At 45.2% G+C, this 21,046-nt stretch overlaps 1 protein-coding gene across 1 annotated transcript in view; it reads right to left on the reverse strand.

Annotated features, from left to right (window-relative positions):
• The window catches only part of ARHGAP31 (Rho GTPase activating protein 31), a 102,667-nt gene that overhangs the window by 10,652 nt on the left and 70,969 nt on the right, over positions 1-21,046 (reverse strand). The window contains exons 2-8 of the mRNA XM_006271527.4: positions 17,363-17,465; positions 16,679-16,823; positions 7,754-7,836; positions 7,266-7,373; positions 5,243-5,385; positions 3,103-3,301; positions 1,576-1,700 (exon numbers count right to left, since the gene is read on the reverse strand). Of these exons, the coding sequence (XP_006271589.2) occupies positions 1,576-1,700; positions 3,103-3,301; positions 5,243-5,385; positions 7,266-7,373; positions 7,754-7,836; positions 16,679-16,823; positions 17,363-17,465 (906 nt within the window). The remainder of the gene's footprint in view (positions 1-1,575; positions 1,701-3,102; positions 3,302-5,242; positions 5,386-7,265; positions 7,374-7,753; positions 7,837-16,678; positions 16,824-17,362; positions 17,466-21,046) is intronic.

Consider the following 21,046-nt stretch of genomic DNA (forward strand, 5'->3'; position numbering starts at 1 on the left):
AACACCAAAATACCTTTGAGGATCTGGGGTTCAATGCCCTGGTGTTTAAAGCAAGCACCCTGGTCTCTCACAGTGCTGACCTTTAGGATAGCACTTGGTACAGGCTGAACCCTGGTCTCCCAGGTTTGGGAGAGGTAAGATCCAGACTGAAAAATGTAGCTTTGGGGATGAAGTTTGCTTAAAATATTTTTTATTATGACAGAATGGTCCTGTGGTTAAAGCATTACCAAAGGCTATCTTACGATCTCCTGCAGGTTTCCTGCCTGTGCCTGTAGACAGCTTGTGCAAGTTGTACCAGATGGAAATGAAAATGTAGCTGTAAGCTTCAGTCAGGACCATCCTTGTGGCCAAGCAGATGTGGACTAGGGTTCAAGCTAATTTCTACTCTGTGGACCATGCCAGCTAAACAAACCATAGGGAATGTTGCCAACTTCAGCAATTTTATAGCTAACCTTGTTCTATTCATTTTAAAGTCCAAACTCCTGAATTCATGAGATTATGCAAGCCCACTTATTTTTCTTTTTTTAAGAACTAAATGAATTTCTGGTCCTGATGATTGTAGAGAAGGCCTAAAACACACAACTTCTAAATCCTCCAGCACCAGAAGGCTAATTTAAAGAGTGCAAAATGTATTATTAAAAAAAACCTCCCCGTGTTGCCTAACCCAATCTCCTGATTTTTAGAACCAGGCTCATGATTTTTGAATGCATTGAGTTAGCAACACTGGATATGCTGCTTGGCAGCAGTACACCATTTAAGATGGCAGTGTTGGGGGATCCACAGTTTGGGGTGTGTTGGCCATTAGGAAAGACATCTTTTTGCTTTTAAACCTAGTAGTAGATATAATAATTTCCACTGCTCCACTGAAGGGCAGAAAGCCAGGGAGCGTGGGATGCCAGTTTTCACAAAGATCCTTTTGAAAGCAGGACACTGAGCATAATTGGTTTCTTTAATGGTTTCTTAGTCATGGGACATCTCCACTCGAAGTGCCATGGAGAGAGTGTTAGGAAATGGAGCCAAGCCAGGTGATGAAGGAGAACATTTCCACAAGCACGGGCCCCCACAATCTGTATCTGGGATGCTGAATTTATCTAAGTGATCCAAGGCAACAATATCTAGTCCTTCCAACCTCTGTGCATGGGCACTGAGCAATGAAGTATGTTCCTTCCAGTGCCACAATGGAGTATTCATGGGAGTTGGCTGACGTAGTCTGGCTGTGACTGCGTTCTTTGCAAAACTAACAGAATGGCCTGTGATGCAAGGGTTCAACTATGTGACTCCATTGCTGTCTTCAGAAAAACAATCTGTATCCTAAGGCTTGTGGCATTAGCATTAAGGGATTATATCCTTTTTCTCTGGACTCCCAACAATATTTTTATTTTTTCCCCACTTATATATTTACCTATAAGGGCTAAACATATTGCCTAAAGACCCAGTATAAGCCAAGCTCCCCATCCACAGCTCTCCCATATGCTTCGATCCTGATGTGTCCCAATACTGCCTTTAAACCAGCCTACGGGACAGACTGGAAGAGCTGGCAGAGGGAGGGAATGAATCAAAATCCCTCATTCTCACCAGACAGCTTCTGCGCTCTCACAAAGACACTGCCATTTCGGCTCAGTTTAGGTTTTGATTCCGACCCAGACCGGCCCAGGTTAAATATTGACTTCCATTTTTTGGACTTGGTGGATAATTTTCTCCTAGAAGGAAAAACACACAGGTCAGTGATAGGTGCCTGAAGCTGAGCACGGAAGACCTCCCTGCTTGGCGTACCATGGGAATCTCTACCTTCCCTCTCCCCTCTTGCCCCCGCCTCTGCCCCCCAGTCCTCTCAGCCTCTGCCCTTCTTTAGTTCTCTGTCTCTTTTCACTTCTGGGATGGGCAAGGCATATATGACATAGGCCAAGAGGAAGAGATTTTTAAAGGGGCCCAAAGGAACTGGGCTCCTTAATCCCTGTGACCCTCAATAGGAGCTGAGCACTCATTCCCTTACTCCCTTGGAAAATCCCAGCCTGAAACTGTAGAACCCACCACCTCTGTAGCATGTTTTCCTTGATTATAGTGTAGATTTTTGTCTTTGTCTCCCTGCTAGTCTCACTCTGTTCATCCTGCATGCTGCATCAACCAACTCTCGCTCCATGCATCTCTTTGCTTCAGCAATTTGTCTTCTCTATCAGTCTGATACTCAGAAGAGGACATTAGAGAGACAGTGTCCCCTTCAAAAGACCCCTGGAGATCAGAGCAAAGCTCACTGTTGCCACACTATAGAGAAAAGGAGATGCCACCAGATGTTAAATACAAGCAAACTCCTTTTGCATTTTCCTGGGAGTAAACTGTCTCTATCATGCTCCCCAGTATTCTGGGGGCAGGATCTGTCCCACTATATAGTAAATTTATAGAAACAACTCTGATAAGAGTTTTCATGGGTAACTAGAAAAATGAGTTTCTGCTGTAATCTCAGTGTCAGGAAGTGCTGTTGGCATGCATTATTAGATTAGGTAGGTAGGTAGCAATGCTGACAGCTCCAGCAAAATTAGCTTGTGGTCAGGCTCTTTTGCTCACAGCACTGGTGTCCTGTTGTGAAAAATCACTTAATCATACAGCAAGAGTGCAATTTCCCCTCAAGGCCCTGCTCTTCACAGACAGGACCAATGACTGATGAGAATAGACTGTCATGCACTAGGCAGCCACCAGCAGGTGGAGCTCCTGCAACAGATGTTTTAAGACCTGTTAGACAGTCAACCCACCCAGCCAAATTCGAAGTGGCCCCTAAGCATAAAAAGACAATCAATCCTTCCTGCACAGGCTGGCATGTTTCTGGTCTGAGGTGGGGTGGGAGCCGGAAGCCCAGTGGGGCTGTAAAATCACACTCAGAAACACTCACAAAGAGTGATCCCCACCCTCCTCCTCCCCCCAAAGGATAGGAAATACAACCTCCTCCCTCTAGGATGGTTGCCTTTCCTTCACTGGGTGGGTGGAGGGGATCACTCTACCCAGATTCTCCCTCTTGGTCTCTGTCATATTTTATCAGAAGATACGGATGTTCTCGCTGTCTGTCTCTTAGGTGGCATTTTTATTTTGTAGCCTGCTTTGGACACTTACTTGCTGTCGGGTAAGTCAACGACAGTATGGAAAAAGGATCCAGTAACTGGGACAATCTCAGGCAAGCTGTTCTCTCTTCTCTCCTTCCGGGCAGGGTGGGAAGCTGACAGACTCCGGGCCTGAGCTTCTTCAAGGCTCACCAGTTTCATGGGCAAGGAGGCTGAGGGGAGGGTAAGACTCTTCACCACTGGCATGCTCTCTGAAAAAGGAAAAGGGAAATTTCAGCCCCAGGAGGTCAGACCTGAGCTAGGACTCTCAGCTAGGTCCTTTTGGGCAGGGCATAAAACGCTTGCACAGAGATGTACTTGCCCAAGAGGACCTCTGTCTTAGGATCCCTCTCAGTCATAACACAGTGCCTTCCAGCAGGGTTCGGTTTACCAGCTAAGCTCTCTATTACCCTGGGTTGCTTCTTTTACCATAGCTGCCTCACAGCAAAAGATGCACCTCTTTGACCTGCTTGGATCCTTGTTCCCCCATACATCAGGGAAGACTGAACCCAGGGCTGAACTTTGTGGCTGGTCCTTCTCTCTACTACCTGTTTCATAGTTGGTAGGGTCGGAAGGGACCTGAGCAGATCATCAAGTCTGACCCCCGTGCCATGGCAGGAAAGAGTACTGGGGTCAAACTACCCCGGCAAGGTGTTCATCCAGCCTCCTCTTAAAGACCCCCAGGGTAGGAGCCAGCACCACTTCTCTTGGAAGTTGGTTCCAGATCCTAGCCGCCCTGACGGTGAAGTAGCGCCTCCTGATATCTAGCCTGAATCTACCCTCTGCCAGCTTGTGACCGTTCTTTCTTGTCACTCCTGGTAGTGCTCAGGGGAACAGGGACTCCCCCAATGCCTGCTGGTCCCCTCTGACTAGTTTGTAACATGCCACTAGATCCCCCCTCAGCCTTCTCTTGTGGAGGCTGAACAGGTTCAGGTCCCTTAGCCTCTCCTCGTAGGGCCTGCCCTGCTGCCCCCGATCATGCGAGTGGCCCTCCTCTGGACCCTCTCCATGTTGTCCACATCCCTCCTGAAGTGCGGCGCCCAGAACTGGAGGCAGTACTCCAACTGGGGCCTGACCTGTGTCGCATAGGGGTGGAGGATCAACTCCTTGGACCTGCTTGAGATGCATCTGTGAATGCATGACAAGGTACGGTTGGCCTTCCTGACCGCGTCCCCACACTGTCAGCCCATGTTCATTTTGGCATCAATAATGACTGTGAGATCCTTTTCTGCCTCTGCACTGATGAGAAGGGAGTTCCCCAGTCTGTAGGTCTGCTGCTGGTTCTTCCCCACCAGGTGCAGCACCTTGCACTTGTCAGTGCTGAGACCCATCCTGTTCTCATCCACCCACCCCTGTAACCTGTCTAGGTCTGATTGCAGCCTATTCCTCCCTTCTAGCATGCTCACTTCCCCCCACATCTTAGTGTCATCAGCAAATTTGAATAGGGTGCTTTTTACCCCCTTGTCCAAGTTGCTGATGAAGATGTTGAACAGTGCGGGTCCGAGGACTGAGCCCTGGGGGACCCCACTGCCCACATCCCTCCAGATTGAATAGGGAGTGTTTGTGACCATTGTAAATAACCCAAATATAGAATCCTTCACTCTGTGGCCCTCATTTTCTTCCAAGGGAAGAATTTTCTTCCAATGGAAAACAAGCACATGGGAACTGCACTAGCACTGGAAGAGCTGAGGTGGCTGCAGCTCAGTCTAGAGGGCTCACTGGAGCCACAGGCAAGTGGGTTCAAAGAATGGGGCCCCTGCACATCAGGATTGAGGCATATGGGAGAGCTGTGAATGGGGAGCCTGGCTTATACTGGGTCTTTAGGCAATATGTTTAGCCCTTATAGGTAAATATAAAAGCAGGGAAAAAATAAATATATTGTTGGGAGTCCAGAGAAAAAGGCAAGGGGTAAGGAAGGGTATTGGTGAGAAGGATATTGGTAGGTCTAGGAGCATCTGTGGGAAGGGTTAATGTTTCAGCTGGGAGTGTCAGTAATGTCAGTGAGAGGTATTATGGTTAGTGGAGGGTGGGGTACAGGTAAGGAGACTTAGGGTAAACTAAGGAGAGTTGATAAGAAGCTACAGTGATAAGGAACTGGTAGAAAGAGGTGCAGAGGTCTGGTGGTTCATGCATGCAGCAGCAGAAGCAGTTACCATCATTCTCCATGGAGCTGGCTTTTATGTTGTTAAAGATCTGATCCACATGGTTCAGGATGAACTCGATCACCAGCTGCTGGACTCGCACTTCCAAGAAGGCCGCATCCCCGTTGCAGCCTATAGCCTCAATCTCCTTTGATCTGAACCATGGGGTGGGAGAAGCAACCATAAATATGGTAAGACGCTGTATCTCATGATTGTTTTAGCTTTCCTCTGGTGTGAATTGTGTGGTGCCCTTTCCTCCTGTGGCTTGAATGAGAATTTTTTACCTTCTGTTGCTGTGTCTTCTGCACCTTTTCTCTTATGGTATCTTTCCATTCCTTTCATTCCTCCTTTACCTTTCCATTCCTTCTTTATTCCCTCCATGTTTCATCCATCATCTCTACCTTTTCATTCCCTCTCTGGGCTGTTTTCTAAACTCCACTTTTTAGTTTCACCTGGTTTCCTTCCACAGAAGGTTTTTTTCCCCTCCTGTTTCCATCTACATGTCCTTCTCTTTTCACCTTCTCATTGTCCCCTTTCTGTTAGAGATGGGCCCAGACCACAACACTGGATAGCAGAATCCCTTCAAACTCTCACGACCCAGACAGGAGCTTTGTGGTTTGAACTTAACTCCATAAGATGGATATGAACCAAAACCAACAGATCAAATTTGAGGGGAGATTCTGAACCTTGTGAGTTGGCTTCAGCTCTCCTTTCTCATGCTAATTTTTTTTATGCCTGCCTCTATATCCCTCCCCTTGCTCCCCCTCCTACCCTCTTACCTTCTTTCCTCTCTTTCAGCAGAGAAGCATTTCTTATCTTGACATGTCAAAGTGTTACTGAAGAAATTACCTCTGGGCAATGGACCCTTTGTAAAGTTAATGACTGGTGTATTAGATAACAGCTTGAGGCCTTGCCAAGAGGATAACCATGTAAGGAGACTGTAGTTCCATCACCTGCCTCTTTCTTATCCTCCTTGGGATTTGCACTTACAATCGATTGCAAAAGGAAACAGACTTCAAGTTGTTTGACAAGAAGGACAGTAGCTGGAATGGAAATGTCTGAGTGCTAAATGCCCAGTTTGTGATGCTCAATAGTTTCGACATTTGATCCACTCACAGGACAGTTTCTGCCCTGCTTGCAATTTAAGAATGAGTTAGTTATTCAAGGAACTGCTTGTACTCTTAGACATCTACCCATCTTTGCCAATGCAGCTCACACCAGACCTACAGGCACATGGATTTCCCCCTATTATTCCAGTTCTGGGCTCCCCAAACAGCTCCGCCAGTGCCCTTTAATCCTGCCCTGCAGTACCCTCAGCTAATCTAGTCCTGGACTCTACACAGGTCTTCCAGTATTTTGTTCTCAAATAAAAGTGCCAAAAAATTCAAATTTCAACAAAATAAAAATAGATTAAGTGTTTCATCATTTTTCCCCCAGAACATTTTTTTTGTCATGATATGACCCACCCTGCAGTCCACCTGCAGAAACTCTTGTAGTTACATTTCTGGTACTGTTTGCAGAGTTTACCATATACAGAGGACAAAAAACTGCTTGGTAGTCTTGTGATCCTGGCAACGGTCCCCAAGCTGCTATCTTCCAGCCCTCAGCCTCGTTTCACTTGTGACCACAGCAGATTTGGATTAAAGTCTTCAATACTCTGCTTCACCTCGCTGCCCTAGCATCCCCTATTCCCTAGCTACAATCTCTCTCTCAACTCTATCCCATCCCACTCAAGCAGTAACATTCCTAAAAAGTTGCCTTTGTTCCATAATGGTGAATAAACTCCTTACTTTGAAATGAACTCTGTCACCTTACAAATAAGGCACTGTTTAAAAACCAACAATTTCCCTCCCCTGGAAGCTCAGGAGTAAATCCTCAGATTGTTTAACTAGAGTGATTTTTTAAATTGTCTTTACTTTGCCCCATGCTTTAGTGTTGCTGCATTAGTGGAACCAATCTGAGAGACTGCCTGCAAGTGCTCATCCAGCATTACAGCAGGGCCCTGGGAAGGAAATGGAAAAAAGTCCTGTAGTACCTGAGAAGATTAGGAGCCCACACTAGTGCCAGGTTTCTGGTGTGCATGTTCGTCATGTTGCTGAAGGAAGCCAGGTGAGTCAGGTGCTTGATCAGGTATTCCAGTGTCCTGCAAGGGTTTGGAGAAAGAAAAAGGGCTTCAGCCCTTCTGCATGTGACCATGTCTCCAGTTACCAGTGGAAGATGTAGCAACTTGTTAATTAAGAGTAGCTAACAGAATTCCACTCTGGCTTAAGCCTGCATTTTGGTGCAGAAGATCCTGATTTCATCCCTATATGGCTGCAGTTTGTGTAAATGGAAAACCAGCCAGGTGGGGTAGTAGAAAGCCAGTGCAGCTATTTTAGACCTCTGGGTTTCACTTGTGAATCATGTTTGCACACCAAAGGGAGCTAACATTGTGTGGTACCCTGAGGATTTCAAGGAACTCCAGGGTCCTGTATTCACCAGCTAAGAATAACTCCCTTACAACCCCAGAGGCTGAACTCTTACCTGTAGTGTGATGGTGGGAGCTCCTGGATGACATTTTGGATTTGGGCCAGTTGCTGGTCTTCTGGGAAGCGTGATACTGCCTCCTGGGGAGGAATAAATTATTTGTTCATTTATTTTTTTATTTGATTCATGTGCTACCCTTCCCAAAAAGGGCTCAGGGAAGCTTGCAATAAAAGACAAACAAACTGTGTTGTTTTGTTGGGTGTTCAGACTATGGAATAAACTCCCTCCGGTGGTGGTGCAGTCACCTACCCTGGAAATCTTCAAAAGGAGACTGGACCGTCACCTTGCTGGGGTCACTTGATCCCAGTTGTCTTTTCCTGCCTAGTGTAGGGAGACTGGACCCCATGATCTACAAGGTCCCTTCCAGCCCCTTACAATCTATGAATCTATTAAACTTATAAAAAAAAATGAAATATTAAAATAAGTATCCAAAAAGCTGTCCCAAAAAATTCAAAAGCAATCTGCCCCGCCCTGCCCACCCTCTCTGATCGCTGGCCTCTGACTTAGGCAAGCATTCCCCTTGGCCAACCCAACCTCACTTCCTAACTACAGTCACTACTTCCATAAAAGAAAAGAGCATTTCTCCCTCTCCTCCATGTTCCCTCCCATCCCTACTCCCTTCCACTTCCCTGCCTCATGTCTAGGGAAATCCCTCCCAAGCCCATACCTTTCTCTCCCAAGGCAGGCCATTACTGTCCCCAAAACCAATGCACTCTTCTTTTTCTCTCCTTTTCCCCATAGAAACACCTTAGTCAATTAAAGATAAGTAACAACCAATACAATAGAAGCCATCACCCATCCCAAGCCAGCCTGGAGTCCTGCAGGCTGTCTAGGTCTGTTCTTCTTCTAGCTCAAGGGGGCATGAGATGCCTGATCAGTGTCCCAGTGCTCCCCTGCTATGGCGTAGAGAGGTAGTGATATCAGCTGCCCTTGCTTAGATGGCAGACTGCCACAGTCCATGGGGGACCAGAAGTAGCAGGACAAGACAATATTTGGCTGAGTTGATGAGTTCAGAAGGAGCAGAAAAGTGACAAAAAGAGATGCATGTACAGAAGATGAGTAGTTATCAGAAGGAGCCCTGTCTCATTTACCTCTCAGGACTTCCATTCCCAGCACAGTGAGTATTTCACCTTCCTACCGGAATAACAGTATTTTCTTGCCTTGCTGTATGGTCTTGCCCGCAAGATGAGGACTTAGTTCATTAAACACTTTGAGCTCTTTAATTAGGAGAAACATTTCCTTTCTTGCCTTTTTGACTATTCCCTTTTATTTTCCACCAGACATTTACAAAAATTTGTTTTTGTTTTAGTGTTTCTTGTTTTTATTTCCAAAAATTATTGGGGCAAAAACAGGAAGAGGAAAGGAACGAGCAAATTAATATATACATTTTTATATATATTTAAAAACTGCAAACAATTTTGAAAAATAAGACAGGCCCCTTTCAAGTTCTGTGAAATGAAAACAACTTGGATTTAGGGGATGAAAATCATTGCAACGTATAAATCAAAATGAGCAATATTATTGTTAACTTTCATCTGTAGATACCATAGCTCATATAGTGCTGTGGGATGGTAGAGTTAATTCTATGATGGTAGGTGCCTCAGAGATATGAGTGTATACATTGCTTAATAAGTTAATGAACAAATTAGGGATTTGATTTGCTTACTCAGGATGGAGGTTATGCACTTTCTTCTTAGACAAGCCTTTAATGAGCAGGAACTGAGCAAGTTTGTGAGAAACTCCTGTCTGAATTCCTGGGAGTTCATCTCCACATTGTTATTTGTCTGTCAGCTATTCCCTTTCAGCAGTGCAACTGGAGAAAACTAACCACAAGGAGATGCAAACAATGTGCCACTGTCTCAGATCTGCCTGCCCACACTGCTGCTGCTGGATGTTGGAGCTAGTTCAGTGACAGACACATGTAGCCCACGCTGCTGATGGAAACTTTGTCTACATGAGGACATTAGTAGTGCTGCAAACCAGAAGAAGGAAACTATCCATCCCTAGTCATCAACTGCCTAAGTATTAGTAACCTGAAATCATCAACCACAACCAGAAAAGCATCTTCCTGTCTATTCACAGTCATTGCTAGATCCAAATTAATTATTCTGCTATCATAACTCCAGTCACCACTCTTTTCCTTCCAAGCTGTTCTTTATGTAAAAATCACATGCAGACCAGCGTCATCAATACTGCTGCCAGAAATGAACTTCACCAATGGATCTAAACATCCCCCTGCTGCCCCAGCATTGTGAACCCAGTGATGGACTATATAGCTGGAATCTGTTGCCAGCACACAACTGCAGGCACACAGACACCTCCAACATCACCATGACCATGCCAGATAATGGTGTCCACTGCCAGACCTCTCACTTCATTGACAACAGGCTTTGCCAGCTTTACCAATAAAGTCACTGACAGGAGCACCACTGCAATCACTGACCCCAGACCATCAGCTTCTGTAACACTGCATGTATGTGCCACCAAATTGAAATAGCCTGAATCATACATCTCCCTAGGAAAGAAGTTCACAGTGATAAGGAATATGTATTAACAAACACTGCACTTGCCAGCAACTTCAAAACACCTAATGGAGGCTGACACTAGTGAGTTATTTAGAGTAAAAATGATCCAGCCATGACCTTCATTCAAAGCAAGGATAGAGCTATTTTTGCCATTTGAAGAGGTTAGGCTGACCTTTCTACTGCTGTGTTGTTTGACCTTCACAAAGTTCAGCACCAGAAAGAGGAGACCAGGTCTGACTTCTGTGAATTTGGGGAGGTCCACATCTGGGCTTTATCAGGCACCACTTCTGCTTTGGGCTAAAATGAATGCCCAGATCTTAAAACTGGAAATCTAGGGAAACTGCACTTCTGGAGTTTTGAACACTGTGAACCCATGCCAAAATCTATTTAATTTTTCTTTTGTTTGAAGCCCTTGCTGGGAATGCTGAAGTATTATTAAAAATATATTTAAAAACCCCTACTCCCGTCATCCCAGAAACAAGAGGAATGAGAAAGCACATGTTCTCCCTGTGAGATTTGCTGGCCAATGGTACTGACCAGAAATAGAGGGGGAGAAACATCTAGACTTTTGTGCATATATCTGAAATGCTAGACATCAGCTGTGTTACAGAGCTGTAAATAAGCACAGATTTTAGCTTGCACATGTAGTTGCAGGGTTCCAGAGAGAAGAGTTGAGGCAGGCAGCAAAAGAATGGTGACCCAAGGGAGGCAATGACCTGCTCAGAACCACAAGCTGTGCTGCTAACCCATCTGAGCTAGAAACCCCTTGTATAGTACATAAAATTGGGGAATATCTTCAGGACATAGGACTAAGTACAAATATCAAGAACTAGAGGATACCAGACTGAAGGACCAAACTAACAGCTGTTTGTTAAATTGTTTTTAAAGGTAGCATTAATTTCTGAAGTTGGAAGTTTCACCTTGTAAACAGGGAGAGATCAGTCTGGGGACAGGAGAGTTCAGATGCATAGTCAAGGGCACTTATGATCTGTCACCTGTTTACACAACTGACTGTGCTGCAAGTTTTCAGTTTGGAGGACATTCACCCTAGATTCATAGATTCATAGATGTTAGGGTCGGAAGGGACCTCAATAGATCATCGAGTCCGACCCCCTGCATAAGCAGGAAAGAGTGCTGGGTCTAGATGACCCCAGCTAGATACTCATCTAACCTCCTCTTGAAGACCCCCAGGGTAGGGGAGAGCACCACCTCCCTTGGGAGCCCGTTCCAGACCTTGGCCACTCGAACTGTGAAGAAGTTCTTCCTAATGTCTAGTCTAAATCTGCTCTCTGCTAGCTTGTGGCCATTGTTTCTTGTAACCCCCGGGGGCGCCTTGGTGAATAAATACTCACCAATTCCCTTCTGTGCCCCCGTGATGAACTTATAGGCAGCCACAAGGTCGCCTCTCAACCTTTTCTTGCGGAGGCTGAAAAGGTCCAGTTTCTCTAGTCTCTCCTCGTAGGGCTTGGTCTGCAGGCCCTTGACCATACGAGTTGCCCTTCTCTGGACCCTCTCCAGGTTATCCGCATCCTTTTTGAAGTGTGGCGCCCAGAATTGCACGCAGTACTCCAACTGCAGTCTGACCAGCGCCCTATAGAGGGGAAGTATCACCTCCTTGGACCTATTCGTCATGCATCTGCTGATGCACGATAAAGTGCCATTGGCTTTTCTGATGGCTTCATCACACTGCCGGCTCATGTTCATCTCGGAGTCCACTAGGACTCCAAGATCCCTTTCCGCTTCCGTTCCACTAAGCAGGTCATTTTCTAGGCAGTAGGTATGCTGGACATTTTTCCTCCCTAGGTGCAGCACTTTGCATTTCTCCTTGTTGAACTGCATCCTGTTGTTTTCTGCCCACTTGTCCAACCTATCCAGGTCTGCTTGCAGCTGTTCCCTGCCCTCCGGCGTGTCCACTTCTCCCCATAGCTTTGTGTCATCTGCAAACTTGGACAGAGTACATTTGACTCCCTCATCCAAGTCGCTGATGAAGACATTAAAGAGTATCGGTCCAAGGACCGAGCCTGCGGGACCCCACTGCCCACACCCTTCCAGGTCGAGACCGACCCATCCACCACGACTCTTTGGGTGCGACCCTCTAGCCAATTCGCCACCCACCGTACTGTGTAGTCATCCACGCCACAGCCTCTTAACTTGTTCACCAGTATGGGGTGGGATACCGTATCGAAGGCCTTCCTGAAGTCTAAGTACACGACATCCACCCCTCCTCCTGTGTCCAGGCGTTTCGTAACCTGGTCATAGAAAGAGACTAGGTTGGTCAGGCACGATCTGCCCGCCACAAACCCGTGTTGGTTTCCCCTCAGCATAATTTGTCCTGCCGGGCTCTCACAAATGTGAGCCTTGATAATTTTTTCAAAGACTTTACCAAGCATGGAGGTGAGACTGACTGGCCTATAGTTGCCCGGGTCCTCCTTCCTCCCCTTTTTGAGGGAGCCACGAGCATTCGAATATTCCCGCCAGTGGCTCTGCAATGATGTCGGCCAGTGCCTTCAGCACCCTCGGATGGAGCCCATCCGGGCCTGCCGACTTAAAGGCATCCAGTTCTTCCGAATGATTCTGCACCACCTCAGGATCTACGTATGGAAGTCTGGTGCCTTGCTGCTGCCTCTCTACAACCCCAGTGAGAGACTTGTTGTGCCCCTCATTTAGGAACACTGAGGCAAAGAGCTCGTTGAGGAGTTCAGCCTTGTCCCCCCTATCTGTCACCAATTGTTTCTGCCCATTTAGCAGGGGTCCTATTCCTCCCTGGGCCTTCCTTTTACTCCCAATATATCTAAAAAACAATTTCTTGTTGTCTTTTACTTGGGTTGCCATCCTCAGCTCCATGGTAGCTTTGGCCCGCCTAACTGCCTCCCTACAAGCACGAGCAGAGGAGGTATATTCATCTTTAGTGATCTCACCCTGTTTCCACTTTTTATGTGCTCCTCTTTTGTCCCTTAGGCTGCCCTGGATTTCTCTGGTCAGCCAGGGAAGCCTCCTGGCCCCTTTCCCTTTTTTGCCTCGCTCGGGGATTGTCTTGCTTTGTGCCCGAAGGATTGTTTCCTTTAGGCACAGCCACCCTTCTTGGGCTCCCATCCCTTCAAAACTCCTACTCTGCAGTGCTTCCTTGACTAATCGCCTGAGTGCATTGAGATCAGCTTTCCTAAAGTCTAGCACTTTCACCCTACTAGTTACCTTACCCACTCGCCGTCTTATGTTGAATTCTATCATAAGGTGATCACTGTCTCCCAAATGGCTACCGATCTGGAGGTCCCCTATCATGTCATCTCCTGTTGCCAATACCAGATCCAGTATGGCATTCCCCCTAGTGGGACCGTGTACCTCCTGTGTCAGGTGGAGGTCCTGTACACAGGTTAGAAACCTGATACACAGGTTAGAGACCTGTGTTAGAAACCTAGTTCCTGGCTAGCTCGTGCAGTAGAGCTGGAGGCGGGGGAGGACATGAAGCTTTCCACTGTCAATCTGTTTTGATGGAGCAATCTTTGTATTAGTGTTTGTGTGAACCTACCAGTGTCAAGCTCAGAGCAGATATCCATTACCAGCTGGAATATATAGGAAATTGGGGAGCATTGCTCTGCACGGGTAAACATCCATAAACATTCAACAAGGTTGTCTGGGATATTATATACATAAACTTGACACAGCGGGGGCCAAAAGGCTAACCCTTCCCTCATGATTAAAAACGTGCTTTTCTTAGGCCACTAATGTCTGAATCACAGCGGTGACTCAAAACTGTGCCCATACCCTGCCCAAGACAGCACTGAGTCAGACAGGATGAGATTAACACACATCCTTGGCTCCTAACAGCATTCTGCTGTCTTTGCAGAGCTGCCCACCTATCGCAGATTCAATCAGATTCCCTTTCTGGGGGTGTTTCTCTTGACCTATCAGTATAATTCGGTGCAATGGCTGAACCAAAAAGTCAGAAAAAAAGATCAAATTAGGTTCACTTAAAGGGAAAACATTTCAGATATTCTGGTGAAGTGAATAAAATACTTATTTTGGATCAACTGAAACCATTGATTCAACCCCAAATGAAACAGTTCATTTAGTTTGGGAGGTGGTCTTTAACCCCTTTTCTTTTCTCTTGCTGAAATCAAATTTAGATCTATTTCAAAATGAAAATGGTATTCAGAATGAAAAGCTGAAACATTTCATTTAGACAATGTCAAAGATTTGGACTTTTTGACCTTTTATCTTTTGGCCAAATCTGTTCATCAGATTTGACCCAAATTTGCAAAATAATTTCAGTCACCCCAAGCCTGCATTTCTCAACAAACTTAAAAATGTCATGAAGATCTACTTGTTATTCCCCCTCCTCAGCATTCATCTATCAGTCAGCATTGGCAGACACAATGGTGCCTGCCACTTGCTGCTCACAGAGAAGCACTATTCAATAAATAATAATCAAAGAATACCTCATATCTGTTTTTTTACATTCTCACTAACTTTGAGCATCTTGATGTTGTAGTCCTAATTTAAGATCAAGAGACCAATTTTTAAAGGTGTTCTGGACTCATCTCTGCCACTGATGTCAACCAGAGTTGCGGCTACACAACCCCATGGGGAACTTAAAGTTAGAATGGTTTTGCTATATTTGAATCATTCTCAGTTTATTCACTCAAAACAATTACAGCATAGCAGCTGCTGCCCTCTTGAAAGATTCCCCTCTTGAAAGGGCTCCAAATGTAAGTGTGTCCACACTGAAGAATTTTCCCATAGTGCCCTTCATCTCAAAGGACAGCAAAGTATTTTTGAAACAATACGTGCACATCATTTGACAGTAGTTGTAGTAGTAACACCTATAATTAAGGTTGTTCAGCACTACCTTCCCATTATATGCCCCATTTCGGTTTCCTATAACTTTGTCAAACTTTATCACTGTGGTATCTTAGCTGAAACCTTTGAAACCAAAAATTCAGCCTAAGGCAGAGCCCTGGCATGGAAAATTTCCCTTCAAAGTGTTGGTTAAAGTTTGAACAAGTTATTGGCAACCAAAACCAGATGTTATCGTGGAAAGTGTCAGGCTACCTTAGGTAGGAGTCAGTACTTGTGCTGCATGTAATAAAATATTTCTAGTCATCAACTCATGTATCCCGTATAAAGCTCCAACCATGGTCCTCAACACTGATGTAAAGAAGCTCAGCTACAGGGTTCATCATTTATTTTTCTGCTCCCAGACCCCAACTGTATCCTCAGTAATCCACAGTCAGTTGGCAGAATGGAGTTATTACACTTTGAATTTGGTGTCTCTTTAAATGTGGTTAGAGATTTCTGCTTAGACAGCCGCCATCTTCCTTACATTCGTGATGTGATCACTCTGCTCTTGATTCTCCATTCCCTTGGACCTTCCACCCTCATCTGTGCCAGTACAAACTGGGTGAAAAGTACCACTGCTCCAAAAAGACAGCTGCTTTGCACTCACCATGCACTCACTGATACAAATGACTTCACAAGGTGCAGAGAACAAAGAATCCAGGCCTCCCTGATTAGAATTATTATCTGCTGGCATTCACAAAGATTGTAAGCAAAGAAAAGACATGGGAGAAAAAAAACACAAAATGAATGAGTAATGGAGGAAAGGCGATATTGAGAGAGAGAGGAGCATCCAACTAGATGGAGCTTCCTGTGCCAGCAAGTGCAGTCCTCCGCATTCAAAGGCAATTATTGGCCCGCAGAGTCTCCAAAATTGTCACTTCCAAACTGAACTGCCACTTCAAATCCAAAAGGAGAAAGAAAAATAAATGTAAGAAATGAAGGGCAAGGGGGAAACAGAATGGAAAAGATGAACTGTACAACAAAGAGGAAGGAAGTTATAAGTATGGGGAAGAGGGAAAGGACAGAGGGAAAGAAACAGACAAAAAAGAAAGCAATAGACAAAGTAAGAGGGAATGTGGATGGCTGGTTTTATATATATATGGGGAGGGGTACACGTGTGTATGTACGTATGTGGTCACATCTACATGAGAGTCTTACTGCACAGTAGCTTATTACTACTGCACAGTAACATCATGTGGCACAAACCATGATGTGACACTACTGCACAGCAGTAATGAGCTACTGCTCAGTCAGCATCACCAAAAAGCCATATGGAGATGCTACTGCACATGCAGTAATACCAGATACTGCACAATCATTTAGTACTTGGGTACGCAAGTGCTAAATGACTGCACAGTAACAACTGCAGTCAGTGTCTTGTGTAGATACAGCCTGTATGGACTTCTATATGTATGTATGTATGTACGTAGGTATAGTCAAACACACACACACACCAGAAACAGAGCCATCAGGAGACTGAAACACAAAAAGAGCCATCACTGGAAAATTTTTAACACACCAAGTCCATGCATTGGGCTGTGAACAAACAAAAAAGGCTCACCGTGAATTTCTTGTAGAGTTCATAAGTGAGGAGGGGGTTGGGCAGCTCCCTGAAGTACAGCTTGCAGAGTGACCCCACACAGTGAATATCCTGGAGGTAAACTTCCCTTGTGAGGTCTGGGCATTGGTCAGAAACAAATTCTTGCCTGAAACGACACAGACCGAGACATAACAGAGTGGAAGAATAGGACTGGCAGTAGTCCTGGTTCGCTGTCACAGGTAGAGGGAAACAAATGGGAGAAGCTGGAGAGCACAGATCTGCCCTTGTGTTACCTGCAGTCCCTACCAGAACATGTCCTGGGCTCAGTTTCCAAGTCTCATTCGGTTTCTGGCTTCCCTCACACAACTCTGCTGCTGGGCCACAAAACTGACATACTGGGATTTTGCCCTCCTCAGAGCAAGAGAGGGTATCTCTGTGTCAAGAGCTGGATATGCCTGGGCTTCTCCATTAATGGATTTAGATGGAAATGCTTCTCCTGGGACACAAGATGTGTTGTGCTTGGGCTTTACCAGCCTTAGGTACCAAGGTTTCCTGTAATCCAGGACTCCTTTGTACCAAAGCCTGGCCCTGCTGCCCTTGCTATCCACCAAGAGACAAGATTCAACATAATGCCTGGACAAGTCCCAGAAAATGATACACAACAGTACCACTAAGTCTCTCTCATGTCTGGTAATCTGCCCTTACCTCAGCTTCTGAATGTTGGATGTTATGCCAGAGAGCCGGTAGATCCCATCCACAATGCCATGAGTTTCAATGAACTCTGCACAGCTCCTCAGCACGTAGGGGACTGAGAATGGAAAAGAGTAATATGTCAGCAATGAAAGCAGAGAGCGACCATTTCATGACGGGCCTCTAAGGAGTCAATCTCATAAAGCAGCGAATGAAGGAAAGTATTGAAATGGACATAATACAGAATGAAAAATATAAAATCTCCCAAAGTAGTCACAAACTGATTTAGAGAGCTAGTCAGTAAATAACCCAATGGTGTTGCACTGCAGTACCTACAGTCTTCATCTGCTATGACAATCACTGAGCCTGATGCCAAGGAGGCTGTTCTAGAAATACCTGGAAAACCAAAAGAGGCTTTTTTTCCAGCAGGGAAAGTGTTTTCATTCTAACTGGAAACATGAAGTAGAAGGAATCCCCCCAAGAGAGCTATTCTTATGCGATCTCCAGATTGGGTGTGTTGAGCCAACATGGTCCAATTAATAATTAAAGAAGTATTGCACTTCTGTGAGAGCCAAGATACTCAAATGATTAGTGCTCATCACTACCTAGAGAGAGGAGATTAAATTGGAATAGGAGCCAGATCCACAAAAGACCATCAGCTTCAAAAGAGTTCCACCAAAAATATAACAGCAATAGAGCTGATCCTTAGAGTAGATAAGAGCTCAGGCAACTCAATTCATCTCCAGATCAGGACCCAAAGATCAGCTATGTTTAAATGTGGAGATTTGGCTTCTCCCACTACGCAAGTATAAAAGCCAATCATTCTTTTGGGCTGATCTGTCATGACAGTACCAGATAAGACACTCAGCAACAATACTACTACTGATAATAGCAGAGTTGTTCCCTACTCAATGCTGGAAACTATATTAACACAACATTAGACCTGAGCAATTACGATCACAGAACAGTGAGTAAATACAGATGTTATGGTTCCTTACAGGAGCATTAACACAGCCACGCTGAGCATCCTGCATGTTTTCAGAGACAAACAGTAATAGATTAAGCTAGACATTTAACCAGAAAGCCAGGCTCAGCAATTACTGCATCTGTGGAATGCCACAAAGTGAAAGCTTCTGGCTGATCCTTGCCTGAGTTTTTGTGGTTATAAGCCTGCAATCATAATATCACATTAGCACACAGTTGAGACATGTAGGGCCCCAAATTGGCAGTCCAAGGCAGGGCTGAGTGTAACAGAATGGGTGCAGTTCCAATGCACAGGAAAGGAGTCCAGGGATCTTCCCCAGAGGGGCTGCTCTGCATCTCTAGTGGGCCAAGGTATACAGCTTCCCAGGTACTATTTAGGGTCATATGGATACAGTGGCATCTCAGGAAATGATGAATATGGGCCATTAGCAAAACTGTATGTATGTATTTATTTATTTGTATTCTCAACTAGTTTGCTATTTAGTAAAGCAAGACTCCCACACCACCTCTTTTAGCATCTGCAAAGGGACCAGGCAAAGTGAGAAACTACAGAGAGCACAAAGGGGGTGGACAGCTTTGCATTCTGTGAAAAGCCCCGGCAGATGCCCCTGAGGCTCTTTGGATGAGACTTTCCTCACTTTCAGATCATTTTCACTCCAGCCCTTACAAAGCAAGCCAAGCCAAGCCAAAGTATTGGTCTTCAGCGAGGTCTCTGCCCACACCAAGAATTTGGTGTCAAACTGCTCTATATCCTCCTTCACACAAAAAGGGGACTAGACATTCACTAAGTGGGCCACCAAGGTTTCCTACCACAGTGGAGCCTTCATGCACCACACTTTGCTCTATCACGTCTGCACCATTCCTCATCCAGGAGCCATGCATGAGATGCAGAAGAACGGGGTATGGTCTGAACACTGTTGCTTCCCAGCAATCCCCCCACCTGCCAGAATGGTCACTTCAAAAAGCAATTCAGGACTGAGGATCAGACTGGCCCAAAGGTAACCTAGAGCCAGCTTTACAGTGCCCCATACATAGGAACAGAACTAACCACAGGACCTGGCCTCAGGGTCTTTGAGATTTTGGTTTGATTGCTTCCCAACAGGAAACATGTTTTTTACTCATTCTCCTACAACTAAAAGAGAAAAATAGGGAAAAATTGGATTTTCCTCACACTTAACTCCAGCTAATAATATCATACTATAACACATCTTGGGGCAGAACCCAACCATGGAAAATTTCAGCACCAAAGTTATGAACATGCAAATGCACAGGAGAGAAATATAGAAATATTCCCAGCTTTAAATGTAGCTGGCGCTTCCAGGCATCTGTTTTAATATATATTTAGTTGGCTATATAAAAAAGTGTATCGCTCATTCCAGTAGCATACTGACAAGTCACACAAATTAAATGAACACCAAGGCATAAATGCTTATCACCCTTTTGAGCTGCCAAGTGATACAAATCCCATCTGTATAGCTCCTTACAGTCTCCCTAAGCTACCCCCTTCTTGAAAGCTGGGGTATTAAGAGCATTTGCCCCAAGACAAGAAAGTTAAGAGACTTCAGCTGTGTCAGAGCTATCTCTATCCACTCCTTCTCTTTCTCTTAGGTGCTCCTCTGGGCGATTACATCAGTAAACCCCAACTGATGATTTAGTACAGTCCCTGCTGCTTGGGGAAATCAGCCCCTTTACCACTCCCTTCCCATTGCTGTCGGGGTGAGGGTGTCCTCATGGGTCCCCATTTTGTGGCTGGGTCCTCACAAATACACAGAACTCCAGCAATGCATCAACCAAAAAAAAGGCCTATCAGCAATTACCCTGAAAGTCCCATGATCTAAACAGATCTGATTCCCGTCTGGAGATCTCCATGGAGTTTCATTGGGATGGCAGAGAAGAGAATTTGTGTGGATCTTTAGAAGCAAAGACTCACTGTACCACCTTGGGATGGTTTTGAAGTCCCCTGAGCAGATGGACGAGAACCAATCTTCCATCGCCATCTACCATAATACCTGTTTATTTATCTACCATAATAACTGTTTTCACTAGGAACTTTGAAGCAACCTGTATAACATCCAGGATGCACAGGAGCAAGAGACAAAGGTTTCTCAGCAAGGGTCCCATGGGTACAGAACTCTGCCTTGCAGGATAACTCAGTCTCACAGCCTTCGAGATGAACGGTGTGACCCACCCATTCACAGTCACACTAGCGCTGCTCTCTCATCAGGGGCAGCTGCTCTAATAACAGATGTGGAAGGAGACAGATGGTTAAAGAAGGACATTTCCTTCCACCTGTCCGCCATAAAAACCTTTTGACAGAGAGAAGAGAGAGCGAAACAAACAAAAGACCCTTCCATCTTTGAGTAGGACTGAGAGTCAGTTATCTTTTAGCAGGTGCTCACATCCTGTGATTAGCATGATGCACATAAATAGCTAAAATGACAAATGGCTTCTCCCATCTTGACAAACTGAATCTATTTGGATTGCAAGCACTTTGTAGCAGGAACTGTATGTGTATGGCACCTAACATAGTAGGAGCAACAGCAATATAAATACGTTAATAATGATAACAGCAATAGCAATAATCTAAGATAGATCCATGTTAATTTCAAATCTGTTTTGGTGCAAAGGCAGATGAATAACTACTTGCCACATGGAAGAGGAAGAGAAAGATTATATTCAAGTTAAAGCTAAATAGTGAAGACTATGGAAAAAAAA

Source organism: Alligator mississippiensis, chromosome 1 (assembly GCF_030867095.1).
Source record: "Alligator mississippiensis isolate rAllMis1 chromosome 1, rAllMis1, whole genome shotgun sequence".
NCBI lineage: Eukaryota > Metazoa > Chordata > Crocodylia > Alligatoridae > Alligator > Alligator mississippiensis.